This window comes from Clupea harengus, unplaced genomic scaffold, assembly GCF_900700415.2.
Source record: "Clupea harengus unplaced genomic scaffold, Ch_v2.0.2, whole genome shotgun sequence".
In the NCBI taxonomy this organism is placed as follows: Eukaryota; Metazoa; Chordata; class Actinopteri; order Clupeiformes; family Clupeidae; genus Clupea; species Clupea harengus.
In genome coordinates, this window is record NW_024880426.1 from 14,996 (window position 1) to 24,971 (window position 9,976).

The following is a 9,976-nucleotide window of genomic DNA, read 5'->3' on the forward strand; positions in this document are numbered from 1 at the left end:
TTTATACACCGGAGTATAAATTGGCCTAGGCCATAATATACCCGGGGTACAATCTAGCCTAGGCCCCTTTAACCCCAGGTATAGTCCGGACTGGGGGTATACACCTGTTACACCGGGCTGGAACACCCTGCAAAAATGGAAGAAAAGCTTTCACAGCCAGCTATACTGCCAAAAGACACCAGTTAGTGTGGTGGCAAGCTTCTATCAGTGTCAACTGGGACGTTGGTGGTGTTTGCAAGGTTTTTGCATGCCGTTTAGGTAGCTTGCTAGTTTTTTGCTGCTTTAACGTGACTGATTTTTGTCAATCAATACATTTTATGTAGGTATGAGAGCAATCTGTTGGTGTGTTCTTGTATTTTATGTTAAACAAAGTATGTCTGCACATGTGGCTTTAAGACAGATGGGCAATGAACGCAATATTATTACAGGAAACCTGCGTAGGCCTACTACTGAGTGTGCGTGGTTATCGAGTTTATCGAAAAGGGGTGTAGGCTACAAGACAAGTACATGGCATATCACATAATGAATCAGACTCACTGGGTGTTATGTTATGTAAATGTTATAGATAGACAAATTTGAGATGGTGGGTTCACAGAGAATACATTTGTGAGGTGTAGAACAAATAAAAAGTTGCTGGAGAAGTGCTTGACACCATCTCTCAAGCATGGTAGAGTAAATGGATTGGTCTAGGTGTGCTTGGTGCTGGTAAAGTAGGCTATGAAATTTGTACAAAGTAGGCTAATTGGAATCTTTCACAAGGAAGGTTTCATTTCATCACAACTCAATCACAATGCCATACCCTGTGGATAGCACTTGACTGGAGTCAATTTCATCCTGCAGCAGGGCAGTGACCCTAAACATTGCTCCTAATTACCCAGACCTATTCAAGGAAGAAGCGGTGAAGTTGTAATGCTAACGTATTTCTAACTTTGTGTCTAGTTTCTGTGTGTGTGTGTTGAAGTTATCCCGTTGATTGATTACGAACACCTGAATTAGCATCGCATTCTCCAGCGAACTATGGCCCATGTGATGGGACGTTTATCAGATTGCGTAGTCATACCACCAGTGGATTTGACGTGGGTAACGTGACACGTTTCGCTACAGTATGCAAATGAAGCCCTTTAAATACAGCCCCCTAGATGACCACTGAAGTAAATCTGTTGCTTGCTGTACCTGGGTACAATTACTATCGAGCTTCACAGTATCGAGTGCTATTTTGACCGGGAAAACATCAGATCTTAAGATATTTCATCAATAAGCTATTTAAAGCTAAATCTTTCAAATCTTGTTTAAAGAAGGTTAGCATACAAATTTGAAACCAAAAACTCGCATAATTTAGCTGTTCTTGTTAGAAATGGATTATCAGAAAGTTAAAGCGATGAGCAGCTTGTGTAACGACGAGATAGTGTCAGAGTTAAAATGCAGGAACGGATTCGCAGAGTTGTCTATTGAGACCAAGAAAGCGGCTGTCCAGCGCGTTAATGAGACCTCCCGCAAAGAGGCGGAGGACGAGTCTCGATTGCCCGTCTTGGAAGCAGCGTACATGACCATCCTCCAGGGACTGGGGGAGAACACCGACCGCCAGGGTCTTTTACGTACTCCACTTCGTGCCGCAAAAGCCATGCAGTTCTTGACCAAGGGATACCACGAAACTGTCTACGGTAAGATAACAGACGTTGTAGCCTACAAAAGTGTTTTTATTGAGCCCTTTCTTAAAAAAACTTTTCGACAAGGACTTTTTACTTATATATATAATATCCGCGCAAAATATTGAATTTGATATTTATCAAATGCCAACTCCCGCAAGTAGCTTATTTTGTAACTCTCCTAACTGCGTGCAGCAGCTCCGAAATGACGGAGTTCTTTGTTCCTGTGATTTACACATCATTCTTGTCATTCTATAACATGTCCAGATGCCACAACTCTCTCTCTCTTTCGCACTCTCTACCTGAAACATTACACTGTGTCATTGGTATGTCTATGGTTTCCATATGAAAAAGGGATGAAAGGGCTCACATAAACCCTGTCAACATTATATTTATGTCAGAATTTTCCCCTCATAAAATTGGAATGAGAAACGTCCAGTTGTATTAGTACAGTGCAATTTTGTGTCATTTTAGCTTTATTAGCAGTATTTGTAAATTGCATTTTTCATACAAATATTCCTCTTATTACATAGATATTCTGAATGATGCCATTTTTGATGAGGACCATGAAGAGCTGGTGATAGTGAAAGACATTGACGTGTTTTCTCTCTGTGAGCATCACCTGGTGCCCTTCTTTGGAAAGGTAAGATGGGTTCTGTAGAGCCAGATTTAGATCATTCCAGATGGTGCATGAGTAAATAATGTGATGTTCCTATAATTTGAACAATACATTTTCAAGAATATTGTTTATTATATGTCAATTACACATACACATTTGAAAATACCAGCAGTAGTAGAGATAAGTGCACAGGTCATTCCATTTTCGAATGAAGGCTTTGCATTGAGCAGGTGAAAGGCACCAGAGGAGATAGTAATAGGGTGAATGGGTTCTCTCTGATGTTTATGGAAGCAGATCAGGCAGACTGAGTGTGAGACTGAACTTTGATTTGATCTGACCTCCAGGTACACATTGGATATCTGCCAAACAAGAAGGTGGTTGGCCTGAGCAAGCTTGCAAGGTGAATTAGCATATATATTCTCCATATATATATTCTCCATCTCTCTACAATACACTATATATATAGTTATATATGCATATGCACATCTTTTTCATCTTCTGCTTTGCACTGCCACTGGCATATCATTGTTCTCACGAAAGAGAGTGATCACTGTTGATATATCACAAATCTGAGATATCTGCATGTTTGGAAGCGTGGTACAGCTCTGACTCTTCTAGTTTTACGCTGCATAGTTCTACCTCTGAGATCACTCCAATCACTTTGCACAATGTTGCAAACTTGGGCTGTAATTTCATTACTTATTGGGGCCCCTTAGCTTCTACATTACAGCAATTCTTTCTCCACTAGTTCCCAGTGCGGTTAAGGATCCAAGATTGTGTAAAAGTAATCTGTATCTTTAATTGTAAAGATGGGTTGTTCAATTTCTATATTACTGACCAACCTTGCTCCTGCTCAGTCTCTAGTATATTCAGATAAAAAAAAAAGAACTTTTTCAGTCTGTTCCATAGATTGGGTCAAAGGTCAAGTGTGAGTGTGCCTGAGATGGGGAACAGCTTCCCCCTCAGCATCTGTCATTACATTTCAAACTCACCTCAATCTCTACTTACTTAAATTTGCTGTTTTAACGCAATTTATTTTCTGACCTGTGCTCTACAAGACTCCATACTCAACCTCCATTTGCTCTGCTTGACTCAACATTGCTTTTGAAAATATATTTTGTTAATGTAAATTAATACACAAGAGCTTTGATTACATTTGACCATCTGATCAAGCAAATGATTAATTAGCATTATGTAGCTTCCCTTAAAAGGATTACATGCAGTAAAGTGAACTTTTGGGGTTTGTAGTGGAGCAAAGGGCAGGTTCTTGCTCAACAAGCCAGAGAAAATAATTAATGTGAATCATTGATGGATCAGGTCTATATCAAGTACACTACAAGAAGAATTTGGCATAGAGGGTAATGCCTTCAAATCAATACTGTTGACTGAGGGATTAAGGATTAGGCCTGCAGTTGTGCACTTCCATATAGCCTCTTCAAGGAATCAAATATTAATATATTTATACGAACAATGTAATCTGTCTCTTATCATTGACAACTACAGTAGGGGATGCATCATTTTTTGGTTTCCTTTTTTAATGTTGTGATCTCTGTACAGGATTGTTGAGATCTACAGCCGCAGACTTCAAGGTAAGTTTCCTACTAGCATTAGCATCTGTTAAGTGTGTATATCACTGACTTCTGAGACTCCATACCTCTATTCAGACATCAGCCATGGTCATTGGATGATAATGTGATATGTCCTCCACAGTTCAGGAACGCCTGACCAAACAAATCGCCACGGCAATCTCCGAGGCCCTGCAGCCGGCCGGTGTAGCAGTGGTCATCGAGGCAACGTGAGTGTTGGCTGAGAAATGGAGGCTTGTGTGTTGTTGTGTACATGACTGTTGTCTACACTGGCGTGAGCCTGAGGTTTAAGTGTATATTTGCCTTCTGTTTCAGGCACATGTGCATGGTCATGAGGGGAGTTCAGAAGATGAACAGCCGCACAGTCACCAGCGCCATGCTGGGGTCGTTCCGCGAAGACCCCAAGACACGGGAGGAGTTCTTGGCTTTGACAAAGAATGCCATGAAACTGAAAACATAAGTACGACACACACACACACACACACACACACACACACACACACACACACACACACACACACACACACACACACACACACACACACACACACACACACACACACACACACACACACACACACACACACACACACACACACACACACACACACACACACACACACACACCAGTACCAGCAGTTTCTTATTCAGAGAAAGAGGGTCTTGACACTTTAAAGGTCAGTTTCTATACTCGATAAGGAAAAACAGGCAGACCACAGTTGGCAGAATTTTCCACTATTTTCCTAAGATCCAAGACAGGTTTGCCTTTCCCGTTATGATGGTGACAAAACATTTGTGAGGGGAAATGTTATGCACTAGTAGTTATGAAAGTCTTTATGGCACAGTGGTCTTAAATCTGTTATATAACACCCTCCCCAACCCACACTCTATCTTGGTGCTAAGAGAGTCTTCCTGAAAACTCAGGGGTGCTCAGTGTCTTGCACAATGCACATATTTAAAACCTGTAGTATTCTTATATATAAACTAAACCAAGCCAAGCCAAATGTGTACATACCAGCAGGATTTCACTCATACAAAGCCTAAAAGCCTCTTTAGCTGTTTTTCCCTCTGTAATGTTGTGGTTTGTTTACAATAACTTTAGGATTAATTTGTATTTTGCCCAGTTCCCATCAGTCAATACCATTTAGTCATAGATGTGTAGTTTTCTCCAATGTATGTGATAGACATCTGGTTGGTGAATTTGTATTGCTACTATTGTATTTTGTAAAACATGCAGAGCTTGCTAATTACATGGTAGTGTGTGTGTACTTGCACCACGCAGAACATGAATTATTCTACTTGTTGCTGTACATGAACCATCAGTTCTTATGGGCTGTACAAGTTTAGTCCACACAAGTAGTGCCTTCTGAAATGTACCTGGTTAACTGCACACATGAATAATCTATCTATATTGTACAATGTACAATATGCCCCGTGTAGAATAATGTTATTTGTATACCAAACATTTTTGGTTTTGAAGCTAAATTTGACATCATGAGGTGTGTGAAAATGGCGGTCTACAGAAGTGGGTGCTGCTCAGGCGTCTTTTTGTGTTTTGTACCTTTTCAATATTTATATTTCAAGAATTATTTTCCACTTATGTGAATGGTTATAGCATTGAGTCAGCTGGCTATAGCTACAAAACTGGATTCTACCAACTCCAACCATACTTCACCAACAACTAACCCACATAGCTACATATTTATCTTAATCGTCTATTGAAAGGATATGCATGGCCTTTATGATGATCATTTGCCTTAAAGTTAGATCTAATATGTTACATATACTCAATAAGCCAAGATGTATTATCTAACTGTAATTTGCAGTTAACATTTTGCAATTTTAAATGGTGTGTTGTATTGAAACAATGTCAATAAATAAGTAAATGTACTCTATTGTGTGTATGTATTGTGTGTAAGAAAGATTGTATTACTTCATACAGATTTATTTCGATTAAAACACCATGAAGTTTTGATAATCACAACAAACTGATATACCAAAGCAAAAAAATAATAATAATAAAAATTAAGTTTTTACTCTGCCCAGGCAAATATTGAAATTAAGTTAACAGTTCAGGTGACAAGAGACAACAGCACAGCCATAACTGACTCCACACACATAGGAGTTCATGCTGTGAGACTTGTATAAGGTCCATGATGAGATATGCAGGTTGGTCATAGTGACTATACGACAAGGGACTTTGCCTCAGGCTGTTGCTGATATTTAAATGTCAACACCTAGACCTTTACTTGGAATCAGCACCAAGCCTCTGTAGTGGTCTCTGAACAATGATACTGGGAGATGGAAAAGTCAGATGTGAGTGCTACCAATGTCTATTTCTCTGTGTGAGAGAGACAAATGTTGATGAGTGTGCTTTTACAACAGCACCGAATAGTAAACTGCACTGAATGTCAATACTTTGTGTATAATAAATGTTTGAAATACAGAAAATAAAAAAATAAAATGTCAACAAGCAAAGAAGTGATCAAGCTACGTATATATTTACAAAGCACTTCTAATGGTACTGACAGGGGACATCTGTATTTGTCAAAACAGTGTGAGCCTAAGTATTGCTTCGTCTAGTGAGGAAACATCTTCAGAATATTCAGACACTGATACTTTGTAGCCAGTAGGTCCAAGGAGTAATACACACATTTGACGCACAGGAGCTCATGCTGGTGAGTTTAACAACTCCAACTATGTAGAGGAGTTTGAATTTAAAACTGACATCACCACCAACATGGCCTCCCCCCTATCCTGAGAGAGCCTCCAGCTAGACAGGTCTGATCAGGTCACACAGAAGTCTGCCTGTAGTTTTTGGTGTCGAGCACCTTCTTCCCACACATGGCACATATTCCTGTTAACAAACAAAAATAAACAATATCAGTCTCCACAGGTACTCTCCAATGAACTCCAAAATGAACTAGACAATGCATTTCCTGAAGGAAATACCAATGCATGAAATGCAAAAGTTAAGAAAGGAAGAAGAAAAGAAAGAAGAGTAAAAGAAGGAAAGAAGAGAGGAAGAAGGAAATAAGAGTGGAAGAAGGAAAGAAGAAAGGAAAGAAGAGTGAAGAAAGGAAAGAAGATTGGAAGAAGGAAAGAAGAGTGGAAGAAGGAAAGAAGAGTGGAAGAAGGAAAGAAGAAAGGAAAAAAGAGATAAAGAGAAAGATGGAGAGAAAAAAAGTATGGAAGGTGTCTGTTAATATTCCTAGTTATACAGTTGAATCGAGAGGGACAGAGAGAAGAGGAGCCTTGGAACCTTGGCGCAGGTGTCAGTGAAGCACAGGTGCAAGCCAGTTTTTAATGACCCTATTATGATGTCATAATGGCCCAATGTAAGTCAATGGGAAAATTTTTATTCGTTTTTCTTTAATATCTTAAAAAGTATAAAGTTCAGAAAAATGAAAAATACATAGCATAAGTGTCGTTTACAAGACCTAAGCGAAAAAGTTTGAACGAAATGTTTACGTTAAGTGGTTCGAGCTGAGTTAATCGCAGAAGTCGGTAAAAAGAAGAAGAAGACGAAGAAGAAGAAGCCTAGGAATAACAATACAGGGCATTTCATGCACTGTAATTAGACTGCTGTAACAAAGGACAAAATGATGGAGTCTTCCGTACTGACCTTTCTTGTAAGCACAACCCTGGCAGTAGTGAGAACCTGACTGATGGACCGAACTCTTGCATATTCTGCAGGTGGCAAAGCCAACCTTTCCGTAGGGATCAAACCTATCAAGAAAAAAGGGAAAGTTGAGTGCATTTGCAATGTGACGTGCAAACAAAAATCTGAATGACCCGAATGGTTAGATATGAGACGTCATACCTGGCCTTTTTGGAAGTCAGTGCTTTGTTTTCATTCAGTTTCCTTCCACCACTCTCTGCAATATCAACAGTGAACAGTGAGCGACAGTGAATGTTGTTTTTCTGTTTTTGCATGAGGTACAGTGCCTAAGCATCGCTACACGCTATAACCTCTTTACCTAACTATTTAAAACTCTCTAAATACTTCACCCTTAATAAATCTGCCCATTCACCTATGCCAATTAGACAGTAGGCCAATGAGTTAACCAGGTTGTGAGGGTAGACATGCTACAATCGACACAAGTACTACCAACGTCCTTCAATGTCTCTGGCATTAGTGACAACGCTAGATTAATCTGTGCTCAAGATAGGTTCACATATCGTTTTACCAGATGGCAGGGTTTTTCATGACTGAGAGGGTATTCAACGAAACCTTACGTGGTTTTAGACTGTTTCTAATGTATCAATATCCGGTAACATAGCCAGGAGTGTCAAATAACATGAGCTACGATCATTGTTGTTACATCGAAGAGCGGAGACGCTCACCTGTTGTGTTTCTGGCTCCATCTTTCCACGTATCTGGTGTGATAACCCGTCCAAGTTTCTTTTCGCCTTTGAAACGACACAAGGGCAACAGGGTTAACAACAAGCTAGCTAAATACTGAGATGAGTTATTTGTAAGCTAATTAGCTAACTTTGCAACACACTCAAGGAGACCAACACGTAAAATAGATACATCGATCACACGATATGGTTGCCATTGCGTACGCAGCTAGTTAGTGTAATTTGGTCTATTCACATAGCTGTAGATGTCGGTAGGTGAATAACTACCTATCTAGATGAGTTAGTTAAATAACAAACACTGTTGACCATATTAACTAGCTTGTATGCTAACTTCGTGTTAGCCATCTCTCAAATTTAGTACAATACATCAACTAGCGAAGAATCTCATTTTATATCAAGTGTTTCAGTTTATGTTTGTGTGGGGGAGTATATTAATACTTACACTTTTCGCAAACCATAACGTTAATTTATTCCTTTTCTCGTTTGTCCCAAACAGAGACAAATGTTTCTAGAGGATTTAACTTTAGGCAAAAACAATCGATCAACATTTACTTCCTGGTTTGAACACCGGATGTTGATCATTTTGTTTCTTACTTTCATAGGATTGGTTTGTCTGTTGAAAGGAAGCTTCTCGTTGGTTCATATGGATTTCACTCTGTCCATGGACCCACGCCGTTTTCGTACGCCAACTGACCTTGCGCAAACATCGATGTGTTTTTTATTTTGAGGGCTCCATATTGTAGAGAACTTGCTATCTTTTTTTAATGTCTAGCTTTTACCTTAGCCAGGTAATTTATGGCTGATAATGAATGAGTTTGGCTAAGTTAGATATTTATCTTTCTAAAACCAGACACGCTATCCTTTCACGGGGTCACGCGTGCAAACATTTAAAGTGAACTTTTCGGGATTAAGTTAGCTCGCTAGGTAGCTTTGAACAAGCCATACAAAACGACTGGATTTGAAAGTGGTGAGTTGAACTTGGCGTTCTGAAATGCGGTAGCTAATGAAATGTATATTCAATTATCTAAATGTTGTGTGTTGCATGACATAATGTATTTCCCTATTCTCTTGGTTGCTATCATGGATATTCAGCCTCATAGCTAGCTAGCCAGCTGGCTAACATTTCTTGGTTGCTTAAGCAAATCATGTAGGTTATCTGCAATTCACCAGATCAGTGTGGCCTCGATAAAGGCGCTTAGATTTACACTTATGATATAATTCCAAAGAATAAGTGAAATTATAATCCTCGATATTCTTGTGGATTTTGTGCAATTTTGCTTTGTCCATGTGATGACACAAACATAGCGCCCAACGTCAGAAACTACAGTAACACTGAGTAAACATTGACCTTTAGAATTACACATTTCAAGAAAAGCCAGAATCATAGTGCATACGTTTGAATGTTAAAAGCTACACGTATTATCATTTGAGTAAATATTCATCGGGGCATACAGTAATATATAAAGGTTGAAAATAATGACAGCCCTATAGTATTATGTAAAGCTTAGCTACCAAATAAGTATATTGACCATTAACGTTAGTATGTGTTTCAGCAGAAAGGGCCCATCTTCAGCCTCAGCATGTGGGACACGGAGATCCGGGGCATGGCGTCCGCTCATGCCATCATTGCCTCCTCCGTCTTCATGGCCACCATTATGCCAGCCATCCTGCTGGAGAAGTTTTCTGTGTACGGCATGCATTTAGTCTGGCTCTACTCTGTTGCTGGATCTGTTGCTGTTGTCAACATCGCTGTCTTCTGG

At 39.5% G+C, this 9,976-nt stretch overlaps 2 protein-coding genes across 2 annotated transcripts; one reads left to right on the forward strand and one right to left on the reverse strand.

Annotated features, from left to right (window-relative positions):
- Positions 1–1,147: 1,147 nt before the first annotated feature.
- On the forward strand, positions 1,148–4,355 carry gch2 (GTP cyclohydrolase 2). The gene is made up of 6 exons (XM_042706893.1): positions 1,148–1,661; positions 2,180–2,289; positions 2,610–2,665; positions 3,823–3,854; positions 3,976–4,060; positions 4,167–4,355. The coding sequence occupies exons 1-6, from the start codon at positions 1,355–1,357 to the stop codon at positions 4,309–4,311; spliced, it is 735 nt and encodes a 244-aa protein (XP_042562827.1). The 5' UTR covers positions 1,148–1,354; the 3' UTR covers positions 4,312–4,355.
- A 1,425-nt stretch (positions 4,356–5,780) lies between these two features.
- On the reverse strand, positions 5,781–8,796 carry cript (cysteine-rich PDZ-binding protein). The gene is made up of 5 exons (XM_042706892.1): positions 8,659–8,796; positions 8,199–8,264; positions 7,675–7,729; positions 7,477–7,580; positions 5,781–6,708 (listed from the first exon to the last, which is right to left on the reverse strand). Exons 1-5 carry the CDS (start codon positions 8,672–8,674, stop codon positions 6,644–6,646), a joined length of 306 nt encoding a protein of 101 aa, XP_042562826.1. The 5' UTR covers positions 8,675–8,796; the 3' UTR covers positions 5,781–6,643.
- Between the last annotated feature and the right edge of the window lie 1,180 nt (positions 8,797–9,976).

Excerpts from the sequence above, each read along its gene's own strand:
- gch2 (XM_042706893.1), top strand. The coding sequence starts at position 1,355 with ATGGATTATCAGAAAGTTAAAGCGATGAGCAGCTTGTGTAACGACGAG. Across the intron at positions 1,662-2,179 it reads ATACCACGAAACTGTCTACG|ATATTCTGAATGATGCCATT; the intron begins GTAAGATAACAG and ends CTTATTACATAG. Across the intron at positions 2,290-2,609 it reads TGGTGCCCTTCTTTGGAAAG|GTACACATTGGATATCTGCC; the intron begins GTAAGATGGGTT and ends TCTGACCTCCAG.
- cript (XM_042706892.1), bottom strand. Across the intron at positions 7,581-7,674 it reads CTGACTTCCAAAAAGGCCAG|GTTTGATCCCTACGGAAAGG; the intron begins GTATGACGTCTC and ends TTTTCTTGATAG. Across the intron at positions 6,709-7,476 it reads GGGTTGTGCTTACAAGAAAG|GAATATGTGCCATGTGTGGG; the intron begins GTCAGTACGGAA and ends GTTTGTTAACAG.